General features: G+C 44.2%; 1 protein-coding gene across 1 annotated transcript; it reads right to left on the bottom strand.

The window, feature by feature from the left end:
- Nucleotides 1-879: 879 nt before the first annotated feature.
- G3BP2 (G3BP stress granule assembly factor 2) lies at nucleotides 880-24,674 on the bottom strand. Its single transcript, XM_040065261.2, has 12 exons — nucleotides 24,522-24,674; nucleotides 17,375-17,493; nucleotides 15,154-15,235; nucleotides 13,939-14,112; nucleotides 12,963-13,053; nucleotides 11,958-12,060; nucleotides 10,245-10,425; nucleotides 9,209-9,307; nucleotides 5,256-5,358; nucleotides 4,865-4,993; nucleotides 4,562-4,680; nucleotides 880-3,805 (listed from the first exon to the last, which is right to left on the bottom strand). Exons 2-12 carry the CDS (start codon nucleotides 17,467-17,469, stop codon nucleotides 3,533-3,535), a joined length of 1,449 nt encoding a protein of 482 aa, XP_039921195.1. The 5' UTR covers nucleotides 17,470-17,493; nucleotides 24,522-24,674; the 3' UTR covers nucleotides 880-3,532.
- Nucleotides 24,675-24,821: the final 147 nt, after the last annotated feature.

Raw genomic sequence — 24,821 nt, 5'->3', positions numbered from 1 at the left:
TTATCTCCTGCCCTTCCCCTCAGCCCCGGATAACATGAACCGGCACAATTTACCTCACAACTCAAGGCACCGAGGTCTGAACGTTGCAGGCCCCCATTGGCAGCTGAGGGGATCGTGTTTCTCTGGAGATCTTTGGTGGTCAGCAGATCTTGAAGCTGTGGAGGGTGCTCCTCTGAGGAGTTTTTGGCGACTCTGGCTTTGGGACTTCTAGAGGATCCAGTTTTTTCATTCCAGTATTCCAACTCACACAACTGTATTATTTTTCAGTCACTTCCTAACTGCCCTTTATCGGGAAATGTTACAGCCAAGACCGGCCCACAACTGGATACAGCCAACAGCAGCTAACAGGAACTTCAGAGATTCCATGATCTGGCCATACCTTATCCACAAGCAGTGCAAGAATAACCCTTTTACCAACCTTTTTGGTTAACTGCCAACAAACACAAGAAGTAAAAAAACCTGAGAAATCGGGGGCAATCACTTCTGCGTCATCAAGACTCAATGGCACTAAAGTGGAGAGCAAGCAACTCCAGTCTGTTGTTTTTTTTTTTAAAGACAACTCAGCTCACACTCCTCCCAGCACCACTGCAATAACCATCTAAGCTGTGCAGCCAGATGCTGCAGCCTGGCAGGGTGTGAAGGAATCCCAGCTGGGACACATCTGAGAGGAGCTCTTATCCTCCCTGGGCCACACACACCCCCAGGTGAGAGAAGCCACCAAAGTCAAACACTTCAAAGCACATGATGCTGTGCTGCTGCAGCTTGCTACTGTCACCGGCCAGGTCAGCAACGACGTTCTTACAATCTTTTCTGTGAGCGAGGGGTGCCAGGGCTCTACAGCCACCTGCATGCAAGAGAATTAGGGACATGGATAAATGCTGCAGACATCAGTAGTTTATTGGTATGTTTAGTCAAAACACATTCAGAATGGAAACTTAAAAGTAAAAATACTTTCCACCTGCAACAATTAAACTAGAATCTACTAGCATATAATGCTTGACAAGTTACAGCAATAAAGATGGTAATCCACTGTCTCGAATACCTACTAAAGTCAAGATGGTCAGCCAAGTTTGTTGAAGTAGAACCGTAATGACAAAATACTCCCACCATTCACAAATCAGCGACTAACAGTAATGGTCAGTGAATCCCTTCCTTTGCTCTAAGAGGTACATTTACTATTAAGAGGGTCAAGAACACGTAAGAGTCCACAGTACAGCAGGTGAGCTATCACCATGTAAACGTCTCTGGATGATGTTCCAAGGGTTCATGTCACTTAAACAAGAAGCAAGCCAAAAAGCAGAATGGCTCAGGAGCTCTTTTTACTACCGCGCTTTTGTTGTCAATTATTTTCAGTGCCATTTGCCATACAAACGAATTAGGTGGCAGCAAAACACCACAGCACTACAGAAGGAAAAAAAAACCTCCAAGCTACACAAACCACACTGGTGGCAAACTGCTAACTGATGACAGCAATTTGTCCGAGGGCTTCAAACCTAAGGAGTGGAGTTGTGTGGCGAGCAGTTCAAGTACTACAGATTTCCAGGTAACAGCTGAAATTGCAAGACCTTCAACAAAAAAACTGAAATATGAAAATGCCAGTTGGTAGAAATGTGTCCCGGAAAAAAAAACATGTATGAAAATAGTGCAAGACTTACCATGGAACACAGAAGACCTCAAGTCTGGGAGAGAACAGACAGATGCCACTTCCCCTTGCCTAGCTTATCAGAAAAGATGTGCAAAATCTTCCACGTTACTCGAAACCAACAAATGATTGCATAATCCAGAGACAGACTGTCAGTATGCCCTCCCTGCTTTTGCTTGAAATTGCCCTTCTTTAATTTGAAGTCCTCCATGTTCAGAAGCAGCTGCAGGCGGTCACGCTTTTGCACGGATGCACGCACAAAGACCCCCTTTGCTCCGGAGCCAGCATTTGTTGCAAAGCCCGGCACCGGGCCCGCCTGTACTGCCTGCTGCAGCGGCGGTTTAGGGGAATGTGCTCCAGGACATTACCCAGAAACACACCTCTCTACGGAGAGCCCACCAGTCAAACTGCAGAAGAGGATGCCTCCTTTCTATCCGTCGGGCCAGAGCCACATCAGTGTCAACTTCAGCTGAGTTATGTGCAAAATGAGTACGAGTTCTTAAAAAAGTGCAACTGGAAAATGCAAGAACTTTAGAGCTGCTGTTTAGTTCTCCGAAAATTGCAGTATCCCCATTTGATAAGCTCACCTTCGCAAAGGATGCTTAGGTCTACCCATTACCAGCTGGCCAGAAGCGTCCATCATTCTGGACTGACTCCTGAAATTCAGGTCCAAGAGAGATTAGAACTCCGCTTTCTTTACCTTTGACACTGATTAAAGAAGAGAGACAACCCAGAGACTACTTGGATGCCTTCATCCTCCCTTCCCCCCCACTGCAAAAAAACCAGGCAAACTTGTTAATTGAAGAGCAAGGTGGATGATCATTTTAGCAACGTTTACTCATCGAAAGATACTGCAATTTTTTAAATACAATTTTCCAATTATTTCCTTTAAATGCTTTGCAGCCGCTTGGCTTTGCAGCACAGTACTTCATACACTATACTGTACAAAATCACCAGCAAGACTGGAATGATGTATTCATAGAAGGCACCATCATGCTTATTACATTACCAGAGAACTCAAATACAGTCAAGACAAGTTTCACTGTACAATGCTTCTCGAAGGGGGAAGGGGAAGGGGGAGTGTGTTGAGCAGCCATCCCTGCACTGAAGAGGGGCAGATAGAAAAATCTGACATGAGCTATCAAACTTGTTGCGTACTCAGGGCTACGACTTGGAAACTCTGGGTTCTGGTTACAGCTAACTGGATTCCTTCTGGAACAAAGGTGTAGTCTTATTAAGGTTTGTGTGTGTACAGAGGTTGGTCACAGCAAGCAGAGCAGATGCCCGCATCGTTCCCCAAGCTATTCTGTTTGAGTAAGAGGATGAGGTTTTCCCTCTGATGCCTCCTGCAGCTGTCAGTATAAATGAGTTCAGAGGACCCATTAGTGCATTTTGATGAGTGCGTAAACACGAGTTTGTTTGGAGCTGAGTGTTCTAAGAAGGAAAAAAAAAAGGCAAGCTTCTCCAATTGCACAAATTGCACTATTTGTGTTTCCAACAGTAGTAGGCAGAAACGGTAACACTTACACAAAATGTGCAGCAGAGGGTTTTTGACTGAAAGGACCTGAATTCTACTGGGCGTGTCCTTTAGTTCAACTTCTGTTGCAGATAGTTAACTGGTCTTTTGTTTTGTTTCTTTTCCTTTTTTCTTTATTTTTAGTCCTCAATTCTCCAAGTATACATTTATAAATTAAGAGCGTGACTCCTGTCGTGAAACCGGGGAAAAAAACGTCCACCTCAATTTAAACCGGAAACCAAAGGATGTTTTCACATCAAAGAAACGATCAGAAGGGCTGTGTCACATTCCAAAGCTAAAAAAAAAAATTGACAAGAATGCAAACACGATGGATAATGTACCACTGCCAAGACTGTCTGCCCACAGTGGAGATTTCAGCGACGCTGTCCAGTGAAACGGCCTTCCATCTGCCCGGATCCTCGTCCAGAGCCAAGTTTTTGTGCCATGCCACCTCGTGGAGGAGGTCCTCTTCCGTCACGGTCCCGCATCATGCCACCGCCCACTATTCCACGGGGCCCCCCGGGGCCTCTCTCATTGCGGCGAATATCCCTGCGCTCGTCGCCGCCGCCACGCGTCTCTCGCTCACGAGCAGCTCTGGTTTTTTTCTCTTCCACGTTCAGGCGCACCTCGCCGCGGAACATTATGGGCTTATGGGGAAAAGCAGTCAAGGCACACGTTAGTCACCACGGCACAAGGTCCGTTCCGCACAAGGCACGTGAAAACTCTGCACTGGCTGCGGGCCCCGGCCTTCCTTCAGGTGCATGCACAAGACAAACGTGACCCGTTAAGGGCTCCCTGCAGGACGCCACCTTAGCCCTGCAGAACACCATTTTTACATTCACTCGGGCACGCAAGGAATTAAAGTGCTTGTCTCGAGCAAAAGCAGCGTTGTCTTTGGCTTCTTCAATGCCAACTTTAGTCTTTTCACTTCAGTGCTGAAGTTCCTGAAGAATTGCTTTACTAGATCTCACTCCCACATTGTGGAAATGAAAACTACTGCTTTCTCCCCTCCCTTTCCCCAAAGCAAAACTGCAAATAACCCTGCTCCCTCCTCTCGATCCCAGGGTGTGGAATTCAGAGATCCACGTGATGGATCTTCAAAAGGTAACCCGTTCCACTTTCAGCTAAAGGATCTCTAAAAGTACGTTCTGAGCTCTCTATGGAGTATCTGTATAGAGGTAAAACCCCCAAATTCCACATGATGCAGTTTGAGGAATGCTAGCACAGCTTTTGAAGCTACACAGTACTCCCGACAGGGTATGCCAAAACTGTTTTTCTTTCAGCTGTTTTCTGAATGCCAGAGCTAATGGCAATGCAAACTAGCACGGCCCACAATACTTGTGGTTTAGGGCTTGTGGTCCGTCCCTGGAAGGGGATACTCAGTACCCAATGCCAATACTTACTTTTGCAACTAAAATTCGCTGGACCGGCTCAGAATCGTCAAATACCACGAAACCAAAATTGGGCAGTTTTCCTCCCACTCCCTTAGTATTTATGCGAAGTTCTACCACATTTCCAAAGCCTGGAGAAACACAAGGGAAGAGACACTTTATCGAAACACGCAGTGCCAGCTCTACCCTCTGCTCCTTCCAGACATCTGTAGTGTGGCACTGTGTAAAAGCTTACCCACGTAGTCCAAATCAATGTCACATGACTTTTTAACACACTTTTCCATCTAAGTCCCTGCAGCTGGAATCACTACTTACTCATGAAGAACTCTTTCAGTTCACTCTCATCAATATCGTGTGGCAAGTTCCCAACAAAGAGCTGGTGGCTGTCTGGATAGCGAATTATCCGACGATTATCCGACTCATTCTGCTCCATGTCTCCCCTTCCTACCGTCAACACAAAGAGGGAGGTAGAATCACTGAGGTTAAAAGACGTGTGTAAATCTAGATGAACACATGTAGGGGCAGGCAGCAACAAAGATATCCACTCCAGCCGGCTTGGACTCCAAACCGTATTCCCTCATTTCTAGTTGAAGGCAGCAGGCACAGGCAGCTCATCATCAGCCAAACACGACACAGGTACAGACAAGGCCTCAGCTGACACCCCTCATGAACCTGTCCCAAGCAGACACAAGCTCATCCACGTTACCTGGCCGAGGTCCTCGCGGTGGAAAACCTGGTCTTTCCCTGGGACGCTGCTCACGAACACGAGGAGGTTGAGACTGAGCTTCAGGTTTAGTTTCCACTCTTGGCTAAAAGAGAACATGCATTATTTAACACTGGCCTGGTAAAAAAAAAACCAAAAAACCAAACAACCCAAACCCCCAAACTCACCAAAACAAAAACCCCCACCACACAAGACATGGGTAAGTGGCATGCACAAAACAAACTCCGGAAGATAGACATCAAGGTCAATGTGTTTGGGGGTGTTTTTTTCACCTGTCTAAATTCCTCTGTACCAATCCAGGACTGCAGTGCTCATTTATCACTGTTAAAAGGTGCAAAGCAAGCATCTCTCAATCAGAGCATCTCCCCAAAACACGGCTAAGGTGAATTTTCCATGTTTGACCAGGCATTGAGACCCCAACGTTCCGTTATTCACAAATCCCTCAGCCTGACTTAAATTGTAGAGGGCATAAAGCTTCCTCAAGCCAAGCTCAAACTTCACGGATTAGGAAGCAGCCCAAGACAAACACAAAGAGATGGGCAAACCACATGTTCTGTCCAAGTCCCCGAGGAATTATTTCCCTCCAGTGCAGAACAACTGTATGAAAACTAACAAAAAGAAAGAGGAGAACAAAAGCCCTCACAAGCGTAGTATTTCCTGAAATGAGTTTCTACAGATTACCGCTTGGCATACGCTTCAACTTTCCTAATGTCATGACCATGATGCTCGAAGTACACCCTTCATATTCAGGTACTAGAACACCCTTTCCAATTTTTGGCAAGCAAAAAATTTGCTTTATGAGAAACAGACAGAACAATGAAAATGTTTCTATGCAGACTGCTGGTCACTGAAGCAATTCCCAATATCTTTTAAATTCCACTTTCTGTACAACAGCTAAGCAGCTGCTGGTGTGCTGGGTTCTTATCTTTGAAAACCAAAATTATCCTTAGGAGCACAAAAATACACAAGCAGCCTGCAAGTAAGATTAAACACAAGGTGAACTGCTATAGGCTCAGACTGCTGGGGAGAAGTAGTTTAATATAAACATCTCCTTTATTTTCCTTTAAGGACTTGTGACAAGTGGCAGTTCCAGACAGAGTACTTTCCAGGGAAAAAAGACTGGATTTTACATGCAACATGCAAGTGTTACACACCAGACTAATGTCTTAGCCCTCCTATCGCTTGTGCTCTACGCAGCTAGGCATTAGTCTGTCCCCCTACAACATTTCTAGGATCACTTTTTCAGTTCCAAGAACAAGCTTAGAAAAATCAGCCTTCCTGTTAAATCTAGCTCAATTTCATGAGTCACTGGAGCTCCTCTGCCATTTTTCATTCACACATCTTGAGCACATCATAAATTACAGCTCAAAAGCAAAACTTGGTACCTTCAGATCCCCATTTCTTAGATACTCATGGCTATCAGGCTTAGCCTCCTTCCTTCTGTCAGCCCCGGCCAAGACCTGCTAAGGCACTGATGTCCTGCTGTTAAATCCCAAGTTACAGTGACCTTGTACCTGCTTGCTTTGTGTTTTGCTCAATTTCTCACTCATCATACAAACAGCTGATCTTTTTGGGTGTTTTCTATGGAACGCCATCCTTTTTAATAGAGAAAGGCTGCCTCATTGCCTCAAGAGGAAAGCCCTTGTGCAGAACTGTGCTCCCCAAAAGACTGCCACGCTTGGCTGCACCACAAGACTCCAGATCAGGGCTGCCATTTACAGCCCAGGGAGCAGCTCATCGCACTCACATCTTCCAGCATGTCCCAGCAAGCACAAAGTGGATGGAAGGACACTGAGTAAGGAGTTCAAGAGACCCAAATTACCACAGGAGCCAAATGTGCCACAAACCTCAGCCTGGAAGAGCTTTGAGGCAACCATTAAGGAAAAGGTGGCATCGTCTCTTCAGGAGCTCACGTGGGCAGGGAAAGGGACTCACCCCGAAAGACAAGAATCAGGCCCCGCCTACCCCTGCCCCTCTGCTGCCCTATGACAAACAATGCAGTAATAAAAATGGGAGATAAAAATAACTGAAAATGCTGTAAGGAAAAGTCCCGGTTTATCAATGTAGGCAGGTTGATTTCTAATCATCTACAGTTAGAAAAGAGCAAGAAATGCTGACCTGTTTCACTCCACAGCTAAAAGCAAACAGCCCTGAACCGGTTTATATCCAGAACAGAACATGTGCAGTCCTTTGAGGAGTTAACGCTACAGGGACTGTATTTTTAACTTGATAGAAGAGGGGGGAAAACTGGAGTGATGCAGGGAAAGGATTGAGAAGGGCAGTTATTTCTGTGTAACATCATTGACACCAGGTAGAACAGCATCTCAAAGGAGCCACCTACCCACCCACCGGGGCATCTTCTGTCCTCATTTGCATGCACAGTGTCTGGCACTACTGGATCCATGAGATCAGGAGAAAGCTACTACTGATTTGCAGCTCCTTCTTCAGGTGCCTTTTCTACCAGATTTCTACACACCATGCCCAAAACATGTTCGAGAAAAGGAGCTCAGAAGTGACTAATTCTGGCTACAGAAGAGCTGAGAGTTGGAATTCCTGCCATGTCAGTATTGTTCAGAAACTTCCACACACCATTACTTCAAACATAAAGTCAAAGCAAAAGAAATCAAAAGGCACAAAGCACGACAAGCAGCAGAGGTAACACAGAAGAGTTTAAGAGGACATCTATAAGCTATCTCCTGCGCTCTGGGGCAGATCACTTGAAATGACTTTTGCAGCCACATTACAACCATCCACCCTCTCTATGGCAAATAAATTAAAACCAATTTTGGTTTTGCATAAGGAAAATCTATCCTGCACTAGAAAACCCACAGCCTTTACAGGTTAAATACCACTTAAATACCAAGTTAAATACCAAGTTTTCAAAGCCCTGTTTAAGCTGATGAAGACAGACAGATTTCCCAACTCATTACATAGCCTTTATTTGATGTCCATGATAATCCCAGCAGACCAGAAGCAACACCATGTAAGGTGTTGGGTTTTGTTTGGTTAGTTTTCTTTCATTTTTCTTCCCTGTTTCTTTTTCGACATGCATTTAGCTGAAGGTTAGTCCTAGACAGAGATCTCTCTGTTACCACAAAATTGAGAAGAAACCAGTGCAAGAACAACAGCTGCAGCAACCCAGCAATTCTACTGAAAATCGCAGCCTTTCAAGAAGGTTGGACAGAAGCAACTCAAGATATGATGCTCTGGTACACCCTAACAATGCACAGGGGTAAAGGACACATTTTCTGGTTTGAGCACTTTTATATAGATGGAGGAAGCTGAATTGAGAGTCTCAGAATGTCTCACACCACCTTGGCATGAGCAGGACATGAGCCGTCACCAGGTCAAACTTGCTCTCCTCTTTTCCCTCCTCATCCAGTCAGCCTAGGAATGGGAAGACAGCATTGTCCTGGCAAGGAAATGTGAATCCTTCCATTCCTCACACAGTCATAAGTTGGTACAGGGTTCTGTGACAAGCTAATTATCCGTGGATAATGAAATCAAGCATGGTCCTGTGGATGCTGGCCTTACAATGTGGATAATCTTGCACTGCAGAAATGGTGCACTCTCTTTTTACTGCTGAGCCACTTCCACCAATGCCCTTCTCAAACACACTTCAGAAAAGTAACATTTTATGGGGTATTGGTGTTTCCCCTTTAAACCAAACCATATGCCATTAAGTTAGGTAAAAAAAAAAACAACCCAGGAGTGATTTCCTGTTTCCACAAGAACAGATTTTAACATCACCATCACCCAAAGTTACACCTGTTACATGTTCGTGCCTTTACTTGCAACAAGGAGGTGAGTGCATTAACATTTAAGACACAATTAATTTGTGCAATTTAAGTCAAACAAGTTGATCTGTTAATTTAAAAAACTGAAGCAGTTTGCAGAAGTAATGAGACAATCCAAGGTGTTCACAGATGGGTTACCTGTGAGACTGGTGCTTTAACATGGGGTGGAATTCCAGAGGAAGAAACAGTACCACTAGGAGGCAGGTTTTTACTGGTCACTGAAGCCCAAGAGAAAGCCTGCAGGAAATGCAACAAACCTAGGCTACTAATCATGGCAAACCACTGACATTCCTACAGGGAAACTCGTCTGCTAAAATTACACTTTGGGTTCATATCTGACTATTAAATAATGGTTGTGCAAGTATTACAATGGAGGCTTTGCAGTTCCAGCTGTCTGTGGACTCCAACGGCATGGAACAAGTGTGTACTGTGCCCGCTACTGCTACTCAAGGGAGCCCAGTGCCCTCAGCATTCCCAGATCACTGTAACCAAACCTAGGACTGAGAATCCTGTAGTGTTAAGTGTCTTTTGCACAAAGAAAGGAAGCGGATGCCTGAAGTTACAATCAAAAATGGAGAAGAGAAAAAGAACTGGAAAAAAAAATACGGAGACATACTGGAGCTAGAAAATGACCTCGCTCCAGCTCTCCCTGGCTGCTCCCAGCACTTTGCAAGCCTGCAGGTGTAACCACACCAGAAGGTGCACAGTGTGCACTCTGGTTTTTAAGATTAGGCATCCTGCCTCTAAGGAGACAGTCAATGCCCCCAGACTGATTTTGAACCTATGCTGCAGTAATTTGGCAGGTGTCAGTGTGTTCCATTTCCTTTCAAGGAGAGAGCAGCAGTTTCCATTGTAAGACATTTTTGGCGGTGGCAGCTACAGGTGTTTTCTTAACACGTTAACTGCACATTTAACAATGTCTACACATGCCTATACCCACACACACACTTAACAAGATCTTAAAATCTACAATAGGTGATAAGCAGCGCTTAAAAATAACTTTTTCCTTTTCTAGTGGAACTTCACATTTTTACAAGTTCAAAGGTGAAGCTTAGTTGCTCATACAGCATGAGACTAAAGAGAGGTACCAGTTTAGCCACCCAAAAAGGCCAAGTTTAAAGGCCAATCTGGCTTCCAGCTGCACTTAGTAGCACAGATACGACTTGTAACTAACCTTTGGCGGTTCTTGCGGTAGAGAAACAGGTTCTACAGGAGGTGGAGATGGAGATTTCTCTTCTAGCTCCTCAAGGGTCTTTTCTTCTACGTCAGCTTTCAGCTCCTCAGCTTTTGTTTCAGATTCCAATTCTGGCTCAGGTTCATGAGAAGATTCTTCCAGTGCCTCCTCTATGCCATTGCTACAACAGTCAAATGCATTTTATGAGTTTATCAATTGCTTTGCATTTTAGCACATTTTGTAAGCTGTGCTGTGGCAAAAGCTCTGCTATGAGAAAGATCCTTGCGTCTCCATTTGCTACGACGTGCTTTGTACGTATACAATGCGGTGAGAAATGAAGCTGTACTCCTGTACTGGATACAAAACCAGATTTTACTTCTGCTGAAGCAAATGTGTGTTCTACAGTTCTCTGCAGAGAATCACACAGCCTTTTAACCCTGGAGAAGTGCTCAACTCAAGAACTGCTGCTTTTAAAAGAATACACAGTGAGGACCAATGGATGGTTAAGCTACACACATAAACAATTCTGGAATGAAACCTACTGTTTCTTTACAAAATGCTACACAGCTTTCTTACCAAAGCAGTTGTGAGTCCCCTTTACAGAAAATCACGCGCAACTTTTTCTCTGCTCTGTGTGGTTGAAAGGTAGGGGGTCTGAATATCTTCTCCCTTCAGCCACCCCAAAATCTACCTTACCTGCAGTCACCTCTGTCTATGCAGCTCCTGCCACAGGTCACCACATGCCCAAGTGACTCTATGATGAACAGTGCCTTTACAGACTCTTTCCAAATGACACAGTAACCCTAAAGCAAGACCTGACTTCATGCTTTCAGGCATCCAAAACTTTCTGCATTATCTTGAGCAAGCCACTGCCAGAATTCCAGCAGATTACACTTTTCCATCCAATCTTTCATGAGAAGCATTAAGTGACTTGTGTTTAGTATTGTCATTGATGCACTCAGCAGGTATTGTCTAGTGATGTCATACATGTTTGTTGTAACAGGGGAACCAGAAAGTTGGTTCTGGCCCTCATTATGCCACTCCTGTGTTTCAAAAAAATGCACAGGGTTCGGTGTTGTTTGTTTCTTTGTGTTCGTGGGGGTTATTTGGTTGGTTTTTTGCATTTTTCTTACAAAATCCTAAATATCTTTTTAATTTATTCTTGCTTAGATTTGCAGACACTCAGGTCAGAGACCTATTCTTCCAATACAGCTGTACAGCAGCCTCTCAAAAAGTACATCTTTCTCTCAGTTGCAAGTTATATCCAAATTTGAGTAACATATCAAGATGTCCCTGCTCAGTGCAGAGGTTGGACTAGATGACCTTTAAAAGGTGCTTTCCAACTCAAACTATTCTGTGATAAACCGTGCTTTTGTTAACACACCTGTGACATTAAGGCACATCATATCAAACGTACTGTTCCGAATTACAAAGATTCCATTAAGTGTGTACCTACATGTGGGTCGCTCCCTTTTCATCTCACTTTTGAGACCAGAAATGAAAATAACTAACAAACATAAAAAACACCCCATTTCCTCCCTCCAATAAAGAAGCAATGTCTCAAAATAATGTAATGTTAACACAGATCCCTATCAAGCTAAGAGTATTCTCCTAAGCCACGTGTTAAATCACATCCAGAACCTAAAGCCAAAGCAATTCTGTCAGTCGTTTTTACTAAAAAAGCAACTTCATATAATAAAAAGGACTTCTTACGTTACAGGATGGTTTTCATAATAAGTACTGCTTGCATTCTCTTGCACAGGTTCGGGTGATGGTTGTCTTTCCTCCTGCTCTTCTTCCACCTCTTCCTCAGACTCTGACACAAAAAAGAAACTTGTCATCTCTTATAGATCTCCACAAGTGCACACGAGCGACAGTTAAAATTAAAGCGTGTTAACTTAGTAGCAATCGAAATAAAGCTTCACCAACAAAACATGGTAAAATTAGCTGCAAAAAAGGATGCAAGAGCCTGCCTCTTAGCCAAAAGGCCTGGCTGTTTATGATTTTCACCAAAGAGGAAGCCAGAGACATTATTGCTAGGAAGCTCTGGGAGGAGGTTTTGAGGATCTTTTAAAGCAGCAGGTGCTTTTCACATGGTGGCAGTGAAAGAGAAAGATTGCACTATTACCTCATAAATCTCAGTGCTCAGACTAAGAAGATGAACCTCAAATACAAGGATGATTGCCTAAAATGCTCTGTTCCACAGTCAAGATGAACAAATTCCAGAAACCACCCAGTGAACACATGTTCTGTCTACACTCTGATTTGCTCTGCCTCATTGAACAGAGGGGAGAAAATCCAACTCAGGTCCAATTCAGCCCTCGAGTAGCAATGAATTACTGAGTGATGATGTGAAAGCAAACTATGTGTCGTATTTGAAAACCAGTTCAAATCACGTACAATTTGGACTGATCACAGAACACAAGTGTGCCTGCTGCAGCTACGGTAGCAGAAGTCCTGCTGCTCACTGCTTCCATTCTCTGTCAAGCCTCACCCTCTGTGAGCCAGTTCAGCCCTTTAGGGAACACGGCACTGCTACAGGACCTTCATTTTCCAGAATGTTTTGAGCCAGCAGAGCTTCGGTAACAACAGCTCTGTGCCCCACGAGAAGGCAACCCAGTTTGCACCCCAACATTTCCACGAGACACTGCTGGCAGCTCTGCACACAGGAGAGAGGAACAAGAGTGACACAAACCCTATGCATGCAGCTCTTCTCACCTTCATCAAGTTCTCCTTCTGAATCCCCAAATACTTCATCTTCGTATCTGAAGATATCATTATGGACATAGAACTTGTTTGGAACAGAACCCTGTAAAACAGGAACAAGCAGTGTTTAGCATATATGGAGTATCAGCAGGCAACAAAAGGATGGACTACAGACATTATTAAGTCTTGGTGTACACACTGACATTTTGCAATAGGACTATGTCACTAAAGTTATTTTCCAAGTTAATTTTGTCTTCTCTAAGCAAATGATTGAACAGTAGCTCCTGCCCAACTGAAACGGGAAGTTTCAAGCAGAATAAAATCTGCTAATTTTGCTTAATCACAGCATACAGCCCCTCAGTTACACTGAGGAATTTCAATCTTCCCTATTACAAAAACTTTAAAATACAAACCCTGAACTTTCACAGGGTGGCTGTAAGCTTACAGCACTGTGTGGGGAAACAATGAAGAAATTCAACATGAACCTAAAACACTGATCTCCAGCCATGTGATAGTTTGTGATGCAGAGGGGGGAAAGACGTAGAAAGAACACAAGACACCTTTTACCTGTACACAGCTTTGCTCTCACCAAGAGCTACATTTGAGCAGTAACTTGTGCAACCCACATTCACATTTGCCATTAGACTTGAAACGGCACAACTGCAGCAGAGATTTGATCTAAGGAGCTGAACCTTATTTTTTAAAAAAAAGATTTGTGCTAATGGCAGCTCCCAAACACAAGCTTCAATGTTCTTTGTATTACTCCTCCAACACTTCAAGTCCAAGAAAATAAAACAGCTCAGGATAGGTCCAACACACTAGTTTCTCCACACTCACACACTGTGACACATTTAATGATACCCTCCAGACCAAGTTTTAAAGCCAGATCCTATTTTTTGTCCCCATATGACAAATTGTAGCTACAGGTGAGGTCAGTTCTTTCCCATCATTATTTCAAGTTGGACACCACAATCTTACATATACTTACTTCTGGAGCAAGCACAAAAGTCTGCATGAACTTCCTCATTGGTTGCCCGTTGTTTGACAGCTCTCCCATGACTTGCACGACCACCCCATCGCTCAGAGTGGCATGAGCATCCACGTGACGGATCTTGGTATGGCACTCACTGAACTGCAGAGACATCACCTTCTTGTGTATCTCCTAGAAAGAGACAGACACATTTCAGCTGCAGTGACTTCTGTACAGAATTTTACACCTTTTACCTACCTGAGTCTCCACTAACCCCAGAAGAGAGCTCCCCTGAGGCTCTAAAGATAAATACAGGAACCAAGAATTGCTTTGCACTGAGAACAGTCTTCCTGAGTTCACTTAACTTTTAATTGGAAGTTTTTCACTTGGATTCAAGTATTTCTCAGAGTAGTCAAACAACATACAACTTGCTATCTGAGTTTTCCAGCAGTTTTAAAATCTATGACCTATTTTAAGGCTTTAATGCTTTTAAGGGCCTGTGAAAAGAACAGGACATGGCTTGTGTTACAAAAATAAAGAAAACCTTCAAAAATACCCAACAACAAAAAACACCACCACAAAATAAAACAAAACACCCAAACCAACCCTTTACACATCGTCGAAGTACCAAACATCACAGGAGCAGGGAACATCTGCACTGCCAAGATTTTTGTACTGCAAATGAGATTCTGCTGGGAAGGGAGAAGAAAGCAAGCCTGCCCTGGAAAAAAAGCCACACTGCTCAAAGATGTGGCTGGCACACGATGAGATATCCTAGGTGACAGACAATTCTGATAATGTGGTACAACCAAAGCAATCCTCAGTTCACTTCATTCATTTCTTCAGACAGTTATGTTCCACTTCAGCAAAACTCTACTCACACAAGGATTTCATGAAGCTCACAAAGATCAGTCCTTTCCTGAGGAATTACTTCTAACTGAAACAAGATACATTTATAGCCCAGATCTATCAGGTTCTCTCGATTTTGTTTCCCATCCTAAAGGTATTTTCTGCAGCCCAGATGCAAAGCTGAAGAATCAAACACAGCTGCCAATGAAAGCAGAAATGAGCAAACAAAAACCCTCAAGCCAACAAATTCCTATCTGTCTCCAAACAGGAAGCAGTATCACAATCCATTACTCTCCAAGGAAGAAAGTCAGTCACCGGTAAAGAAAAAAACCTTGATTTATTCTGAACATTAATGAGGATTAGAGGACAAATTTTAATACTCACAGCTTGACCATACACTGCTTCTTGTGGTTTCCCACTGGCATCCAGTCCTCCGTGAACATAGGAAGAATTCCTGCCATAAAACCTGCAAGCAAAAAGATGTAAAAGTCAAAGAAGTGAAAAAATAAAACCAAATCAAAAAGGTATTTTATCCAACAGTTGTAGAGTTCAATGCAAATTTCACCAGATTCAAGAGGCTCCAAGAACACAGGAACAAACAAACTTAATATTCAGCAGTGCAGTTTGCCTGAAGTGGCATAGCAAACTCCTAAATCAACCTCATGCTTTTACTTGCTTCCTTTAAGGAAGGTGGCCATTTTGGCTGGAAGGTTCCTCACCCTCCTGTCTCTGACAGAGGCATCAGCCCAGCCAGGTACAACCCTCCTGCCACTCCTCTGAACCCTGCTCTCTTCACAGCCTTGGCCAGCACTGAGCTCATGGTTTTGATATTTAAATACGTACAGTCACTTCCAATATTTTTCTTACATTTCAGAGATCCTTTGGCACCTTCATTCCATTTCCACATTTTGAGCCTAGAATAGTCTGATTCAATATGGATTGTTACTGTCAGCTTATAAAGCACGTGACAAATGCTTTATATTTCCAGTACATTTACATTAATAGAAAAAAACATCATAGCACCCTGTGTTTTTATTTAGGAGCATGATTTGCCTTGGGGGTGATTGCCATGAGATCCAGATGCTAATACGTACCTTTATTATCTACCCTCATACCGTATATTAGAAATAAAATTGTCATGAAGTACTTCTGTGAACTCAGTGTCACACAGAGTGGCAAGAATACTGACTATTTCTCTCTACTTGAACAAGTCACTGTACAGAATTAAACCCTAGAACTTGCACAGTTGCCATTTCTTGGTTTATTCTACTGAACTTAGAAACTCTTTTTAGTTCTACTTTTGTGAAAATACAAGCCTAACACTTTTACTCCCTTGATTATGTCCAGAAAAAAAGTCTGGGAGATTTTAGGTTGTTTTCTTTGGTACCAACCACATAATCATGATTTTGAGCATGGTCCAGCACTTCCTAACAGCAAGGAAATACAGAAACTTGGCTGAAGCAGTGCAGAAGCAGGTAGAAAAACATCTTATCTCCAAAACATTTCTCTCTAAATTCCAAAGCAATGTCTCTGAAAGTCAGCAGTTCTTACTAAGGGCCTTCACAGGGGACCTAGAGTTTTAACTTGCTTTTAAGGAACTGCTCAAAGTCTCTGGGTGCTAGAGTCCCCAGTTAAATGGAATTAAAAACTTTTGGTTAAGGGTCTGGAAAAGCTCTACAAATTCAACTAAAATGCAATATGCTTTCAACCACACTGAGTAACACCCATTTAGAGGACAGACTGATTTCTGCTGTTCCTGAGGCCAGGACAAGCTTTGGACTATAACCAGCGACAGGATCCTCTCTGCTCTTCTCAAGCTTTTAGCAGGATGAAACAATAACTTTAACACTTGTTGTCCTAACTCCCTCACTGCTGCAAAGAGCATATTAAGCAACAGGAAACCAGGGAAGCCCAAATCTTTCTGTGGCAGAGAGCAAGCTGCTGTTCAGACTAACAGCAAGATAAAGAGGGAGGATACGAGCCCTCCCTGGAGAACATCACTTAGAAGAAAGGCGCAGCCAAAGAACACGAAGGCAGATGTCCTCCGTATCTGAGCCTGAGCAGAAGAAAAGGGTGGTGGTGGCAGAGACTTCAAGTGGCTAGAAAACATATCATACAAGGAGCTCCAGGATTGGGGAAGATTAAACCAAACCAGATCAATACCTCTTGGACTCTTCTCTGCAGAGGTAGTTAGGAGAAATTCCACAGATGTTGTTTTTAGTGACACTTGTGCCACCTTTCAAGTGGACAGAGAACTTTTCTGGGCACAGAGTAACGTGCACCAGGGGAGCTTGCTCACCAGTATCTATCCAGCCCCCCCAGCCTCAGCAGGTACTTCTGGAATCTGTCCACATTATCATTTTACTGCCTAAGAAGCAGCACACTTTTCCACAGAAGAAATATCTTTATAACATGCCATGCATCCACATGATCTGACTTGGTTCTAGAGCCTAGGGAGTTTGCAGTAAGATGAAACAGCTTTTCCAACAGCTCAGAAGTTAGCCAGGTCCATTTTCTCCCATACTCAGGAACAAATGTCCGATTTACAACAAATAGGACACATTTCTGTTCAAAAACATTATCACTTGGTGAGTGCAAGTGTTACCTGTGCAAGAAGTCAGGAGCTTTGTTTAGCAGAGTGTAGTACTGTCTCACAAACTCCCGCCCTACAAGCAGGGGACTTGGCTTCTCCATCACCATTTCTTTGGTACTCAGTGTCAAATGCTGTAATTGAAAATATTCATGTTAGTTTGAAGGCACCCCTATGCATCACAACTTTCCCATAAAAAGATTAACACTGTGATATTAGAATTGAAACAACTGTGCACACAGGGCCTTAATCCACTAAAAAATACTCAACCAATTCAGGACACCCTTTCCCACATCTTTTGAGTAAAAAAGAAAATTTCAGTTGATTCATGTATTACTTTGATGAAAAGGGAACAGCGGATACAAAGTCCCTTACAGAACAGGTGCTTTGAAAAACATAGAAAAACACCCTGAAATGAATGAACAAAAACCCTGTTAAAAATCTCTTGCCCCATTTATTTATCCCTTTGGCTGACGAATACTTAAAAAACCCAGTTCAACGGCCCTGCAAAGCAAACAAGAATACACTTTCTTAAGGTAGCTGCTACCTCTGCTTCACAAGGTTACTGTCACGTCTGGAACATGAAGATGGGAGCACCAATATGAAGCAACCATGGGGGCTGGATGCACATTCCATGAAGACAGGGAGGGGAAACCTCAGCCTCAGAAATGACCAAAGTCTTAGATACTAGCTGTCCAACCTAACTGCATTTCACTTTTATCACAGAGTCATCTAAGTTGAAAAGGACTCCCAAAGGGTCACCTGCTTCAACCTGCTATGCTCCTACCAGTCCATACTGTCCTGCAGATCATCCATGTCATAAAATAATCCTCAGTACTCTAAAACACTTTTTTGATGGCTTGCCAGTACCCAATACGTTGCTGGCTTTTGCCAGCTCAATTAAGACTACCACTGTCTGCGATCATGAAATTCCCTCCAGTTCTCATACAGATCTACTTTTTTTTTCTCCAAATATTAATGTCTATGCAAGGCAACAGGCAAAGAAGACCAAGTCAAAAATTCAGGTTTCCAACTTGGGAGACAATCCTAGAGTAAGAATTTTGTTTTTTTACCAAAATAACCTTGACCCATTAATCTAAACCAAGGGCCAAACAAAAGACTCTTTGAATTACAGTCAGACAGCATATGAAGCATATGAAGTGAAACTGGGAGATTAACCTCAGCTTAAGAAGAGCCTCTAATAAAGGTAGAACACACACAGGAACAATGCCATGAACACATGAGATCCTGCATCATGACGGAACTCCGAAGAAAAAAGCCCACATACTAGGCTCAATTAGTTTACACTTCAGAGACAACCAAAATTATCTCCAGCCAGCAATCTAAGTCACAAGACAACACCAAGAAATGCTCTCAAATGCTCTTAGTCAGGAATCACACCTGAAACAACAGTCTCAAAAATGTGCAGGTAAGGCAGAAGGCAAAGCCTGAAACACAAGTCTTGAACCTGGAGATAAGAAATCAGCAAACTTACGATAGGATTATCCAAAATCCTATTGTAATATAGGTTTTTTAAATAAACCCTTTGATATAACTCAGCTGGACTCTGAAACACAGCAATAGTTTTGCCTCACAGGAAGCCCCAGAGGAAGTAATTATGCTAATGAGACACAAAACCAAATGTCAAGATACTAAGGGACATCAAAGATTTGAGCCCTGTGCATGCTCAAAGCAGGAGCAAAGGAAAGTAAACAAAATATGAACAATTTGAGGATCTTCCCTACACAACTCATTCTACAGCCATGGCGTGCACTAGGAAATTCTACTTAGGAACCAGCCTTAAAAGAAGAAGGACATCTCCATTTCTACAGGTGAGGCTATCCTTTTTTTTAATCCCCCGCCTCACAAGTAGATGATAAACACAAAATTGACGTCAGGATCTTCACCATGTGCACTTGGGAGAACACAAAGATGGAGCCTCATCAGGATTTTTTTAAAGAACCTGTTAAAAAGCAGGTGATAGCCACCACACGTTCTTATTAATATAGCAATATGCAAAGTATACTTGCTGGCATACCTCAATGAACACTGAAAATGTCTCTGGGTACAAAACATAATAATCTGTGACAAATCATTACACTTCAGGAGATCTGTATCACACTACATCTTTTCTTCATCGGAAGCTGTCTTATTTCCTCATCGTGCACCTCTTCCATATTTCAAGTGACAGCATCATTGATTTACATGACATCATCCCATAATTTGAGAGGATGTCTCAGTACAATTCTTCACCTGTCTCAGTATTATTTCCTTTCATTATTTCTTCAAAGGCCTCAATAGGGATAGCAGAGCCCTTAATGAACTGTTCAGGTCTCCCAGGTGGTGGTGGGATAAAATCAGAGGTGGTGGTAGAATAAAATCAGAGGTACTCCTTCCTAGCAACATGAGTGCCATGAAACCAGGTTTTCAAAAGATTGTGTCCCAATTGGCACAGCACCACCCTAAATTCAAGGACCTGAGCCTCAGCAGGCCCAAGGGGTTTGGAGGTAAAACACCAGTGAAATTTAAGCAAAAAGTCAGGGCATGAGCATCGACAATTTAAACAGGCCAAACTGACAAAGAACGGTATGTCCATGGCTTACCAGGCAACAAGGGAAGCCCCATCGATACTGATACTCGATAAAAGCTCTATTTCCAGTTTCCACCAGAGCACACTCAAGAGTTAGTGAATAACAAGCTAAGAAAGAAGACTCTGAGTGCTCTTCTCAGCCGAATATAATGAGCCACATTCTTATACACTTCTCCGCTGGCCTCTTTATGGTGCAACTGTACTGTTAAAAAAATCCCTCCAGCACACACAATGGCCAAAAAACGTAAGCCACGTGGACAGGGGAACAGGAACACCCATGCAGCTGCTGCTCATCCACAGGCACTGACATCCAGCTGACATAACAACTCATCGACAAGATTTCATTTCCACCTTATCCACTACTTCCAATTCCTCTGTTACCAGGAAGGCATACTGGATTTCCAGGGCTTTCTTCAACCAAGGAGAATCAGGAGCCACACAAAATATTTTGCAGTATACTTGTAAGCTGAAAGGCACAACGCAACATGGAATGTCTTTCTTCCCAAGACCAAACTCAGAGGTGAGGAACCCAATTCCAAAACTAAAGAACACGCACACATGTCAGTGAAATACTCCTTGCAACTTCAACCGGTGTGACTCAAGTTTGTAACAATAACTTGAGCCTACAGGCAGGATTTCTTTCAAGAGAACAAAAACAATGAGAGAACTGGCACAGAAAGGAATTACTTGTTATTTGGAGGCAAAAAAAAAAAAAGCAAACAAACAAAAGCAGAAAAGATAATCTCCTCCAAAGAGCAACAGCATAGTACTGAAATTCACCTAACACCTTCCGATGGCTAAGATAAACAAAGCAAGGAATCACCCTCTGCAAGGAGGTGAAACTGCTGAGGGCTAGTGGGATAAGATACAACCCACACGGAGACAATGGTGCTGAAGTGCATGAGAATCAACTACAATAATTTCTAGTGTCCACACTAAATTAAGAGCATGCAAAATCATTCAACCTGTAATCATCTTTATACACAAAACTTTATTAACCTGCATTTGTCCCTTCTTTAGCTGAATGAAAAAGAAGGCAAGAGAAACCAAACCCCAAATCATCATCCATCAGTTTGCACAAGAGGGCAGCAGCAATTTGTTTCTGAACAAGGTGTGAAGAGTTTTTTGTGTTGAGTAGTGAAATGTTCCCTGGCATGCATTTTGCTCAAAAGCAGCTCTTACACTAGCAAAGCCTTTTCCCCCGATAATATATGTAAGCATTCTCATTACTATTATTATTATTATTATTATTATTACTATTACTACTTCCCTTGCCCTGTAGAAAGCAGAAATATGACTCGTCATCTGTGGCAAAGCACTGTTACCCAAGGCCATGACTGAGCTACAGAATGGTGGCTACATGCTCAAATTTAGGTATCCAGAGAATAAACTTTGGCACAAAGTCTTTGGCTGTGCCCCAAGAGGTATTCCAAAGCCACTTTTATCCTGTTTCAAAACAGACCAACAATAGTGAAGTTGCCCGGACATTTCATCAATTCTACTTGGGAAAAAAAAAAAAGCAACAAAAAAAACAAACCAGAAAAAAGCTGAACTAAATGCTGACACTAGCTGAAGAAAGCATCACCTGAACTGGAACATAACCTCCATCAAGAGAAACTTGTAAGCTTTGCGAGGGAGCTGTGGACCTCACCAATTGTTTTAATAAAAAGCTACAAGCAAATAAAATTTTGTTTTATTGACAAGCAAATTTCATCGTCTGAACAAGTCATCCATAGAACAATTTGTCCATAACTACAGGCACACAGACATCAAGCTATCATTTTATATAAACCTGCAACAGCATGGCTTGTTTGTACATCCACAAGCTTGCAACTCTTGTCTAAGTCGTTAATCAGACTTGAATACACCACTTAAAACGAAAATAAATTTGAGAAAAATGTTCTTGCAAATCAGGAAGATGCTCCCCACACAGTGCCACTTCACACACCACTGGAGGTGAAGGAAAACAGAAGGGAAAGGAAGAGCAGCTTTCACAATTTTGGACACATTTCTCCTGAACCCAGATTATCATTTTTAAACTGTGTTTCTTACCGTAGACAAGCAAAAAATAATGCCTTACAGGGCACTCTTGCAATCCATAAGCACGACTGTGAGCAGCCATCACTGCCACACGTGGTGTGAGCAGCCACACCTCGAATAAAGCTAAAAATCCAAACCGACAGCCCAGCAGGCCCAAGGCAGGGCTTTCGACACACAGCCCTGCAGAGGCTGGTGGGTACCCCATGGAAAGTCAACGTAGCACAAACGGAAAGGAAGAAAAACCTGAAAGGGCAATCAAAAGCCCCAGACAACACTCCATATTGACAGTACCATCTCTCTGTCACGCTCTGCAAGGTCAGCACTCAGAGCATCCTTCATCTGCAGCAAGGACCAGCAACCATGTTTAATCTACCAGAATCCCTTTACTTTATGATCTCCTTTACCTGTGTGCTACATTCTGAACTGGCTGAGCTCAAAAGCACAGCAAGCAGTTCTTTCAAATCAAGCTCTCCTGAGAGGTTGGTTTTGTTTTGGTTCATGGTTGGGCTTTTTGGGGAGGAGTTTAACAGTGCCCTGTATCTTAGGCACACAGCTGCCACAGGGGACCATCCTCTGGGCAATTAAGCTGTGCAGTCCAAAAGGGCCAACACCCACTCAAAGAGCAGTTAACAGTGATCTGCTCTGGGGGAGCCATTCCACCTCTATATCATCACCCAAGACCAGGTCCAGTGCCTTTCTCCTAGCACCTCATCAGATACATCTGTTAGTCTGACTTATTCATCTTTCCATGTTATTCAAGTTGCAACACAGTTCTTCATTTGTTAAAGGCTCTCAAAAGCAGAGACATCCAGCACCGTAAGTACTACAGCAGAAGACTCAAGTCCAACACTGGTTCCAGTGCTGTGAAATAATCTTAAGTGTGAGAATAGACACTTATTTTGAATCCTCAGTTCCATGAAGGAAAACGTTCATATGGACATCAGCAGCTACGTGGATGATGGACATTTGGTTTTCAGTTTACGCTGGTTTTCACAGAAAAGATTTTAGAGTCCTAATGAAAAAAAAAATCATTATGATCAGATACAGATCATAATTTCACACAGAAAGCCCACATCTGCGAAGCAGACTATTCTAAGAAAACTTTTAATGGCAAACCAAGATTATGTTTCTGACATCGAAGCAATCAGGGCTCACAAGAAGGAATCCGTAAGGATGACAAGCTTTCCTAGGTGAGGTATGGCCCTGTACCCACACCCACAATGGACACAAAGAATGCCTCCTGAAGAATAAAACAACGCAGGAAGTAAAGCAACGCCAGTTTATCAGCAGCCACTACTCAGCTCAGAACCGAAGCTGACAAATCCTATACTCACTTGCAGTGCTACAGTAACAGAGCCACATTACATTCAGAAACTTGGGTATGGACTGATACAACTGCCCCTATTTCTCAACCATTCAAAAGTACCTTGGGCATCTTTACACTTCTTTTTGCATGAAAGCACATCATTTGCACACTGAACTGAAGAACATACAGAGGGCTTGGGAGCTGCCAAACCAGCTCAGAAGGCCACAATAACAATATCTATGTGACCGACTAAGACTTTCTGGAGGAAATTAAACAATAATCTCATATTGTCTCATTCTCTCCCTTAACAGTCCTTTTATGCAGTGGTAACTGGCACCAAGCTCAAAATCTAGGTTCACCCAGCTACCCAAGCGATTTAAAACATTTGTTGTGCAGATGCTCCTGGGAATCCACACTGGAACTGCAGTGACCTCCCAGGTGAAGTGAGGCAGAAGCTTGATAACCCAATGAGCTCAACTCAGGTGACAAAGGAGAGCAGCTCGGAAAAGATCTACTCAAGGGATCCAGCTCTGCAGAATAAAAGGTGCCCACAGCAATTTCTACGATATCACTCCGTGTGCAAACACAGAAGCCCAGGTTATGACTGAGAAAAGGGGAAGCACAGAAAGGTGAGGTCTGCAGGGTCGGGGCAGCCCTTACAGCCAGGCTGCCATGGCTGCACTAACTTGCAGGAGAGCAGAGGGGCCTGCTGAGCCGAGGATGGGGAGCTAGGGGAGCTTCAGCAGTACGACCGAGGCCGACGCAGCAGCACCCTGCCCATGCCGAAGCCCACGTACCTCTGGAGGCCCGTGCACAGGGATCGATCCATGAAGTGAGACGGGAAGCGGAGACCGCAGGGCCCAACACCACAGCCAGCACCGAGTAATGCGGGGCTTGGGGGCGCATTTCCCCGGCCTCCCCGCGCCGCCCGGGGCGAGGCGGAAGAGCGGCCAAGGTGACGGCGAACAAAAGCCGCCCCCCCCACCCCCCCCCTTCCCGCTCCGAGCCGAGCCGGGAGCCAGCGGCCGGGGCGGGCAGAGAAGGGCAAAGCCGGGATCCAGGGCGCTGCCCCGCGCAGCGCCTCAGCGCCGTTCCCGCCGCTTCCCTCAGCCCCGCGCGCGCCGTTCCCGCCGCTGCCCTCAGCGACCGTTGAACGGCCGCCCCCCCGCACACAAACAGAGCCCGCACCGGGGCCTACCCTGCACCCCGCCCCCCACTCCGCTCACCTAAGGGACAAAAGTCTCGGGGCGCGGGGCCGGGGCGCGTTTTCGCCCACGCCGCCGGGAGCTGCGCGGAGCCGGGCGCGGCGAGCGTGTGCCTCGGGCGGCGCGTCCCGCGGCGCGGGCAGCACGGGGGAGAGCGGGGCGCGGCGGCGGCGGTGTCACAGCCGGGCGGGCGGGGGAGGGCGGGCGACCGCGACTCCCGTGCGTGCCTGCGTGCGCGCGCGCGCCTGCGCAGAACGGAGGGCAGGCGGGGCAGCCCGGGAAAGGGCGGGGCGCCCAGGGGCCGTCTCCGCCAATCAACAC

Source organism: Hirundo rustica, chromosome 5 (genome assembly GCF_015227805.2).
Source record: "Hirundo rustica isolate bHirRus1 chromosome 5, bHirRus1.pri.v3, whole genome shotgun sequence".
NCBI lineage: Eukaryota > Metazoa > Chordata > Aves > Passeriformes > Hirundinidae > Hirundo > Hirundo rustica.
The sequence above is the reverse complement of the archived record's forward strand: the minus strand, read 5'-3'. Positions and strand labels throughout refer to the sequence as shown.

Coding starts and splice junctions, on each gene's coding strand:
- G3BP2 (XM_040065261.2), bottom strand. CDS start 17,469: ATGGTGATGGAGAAGCCAAGTCCCCTGCTTGTAGGGCGGGAGTTTGTG. Junction 10,426..11,957: donor TATGAAAACCATCCTGTAAC/GTAAGAAGTCCT, acceptor TGACTGTTGTAG/CAATGGCATAGAGGAGGCAC. Junction 4,994..5,255: donor ACCGCGAGGACCTCGGCCAG/GTAACGTGGATG, acceptor TGTTGACGGTAG/GAAGGGGAGACATGGAGCAG.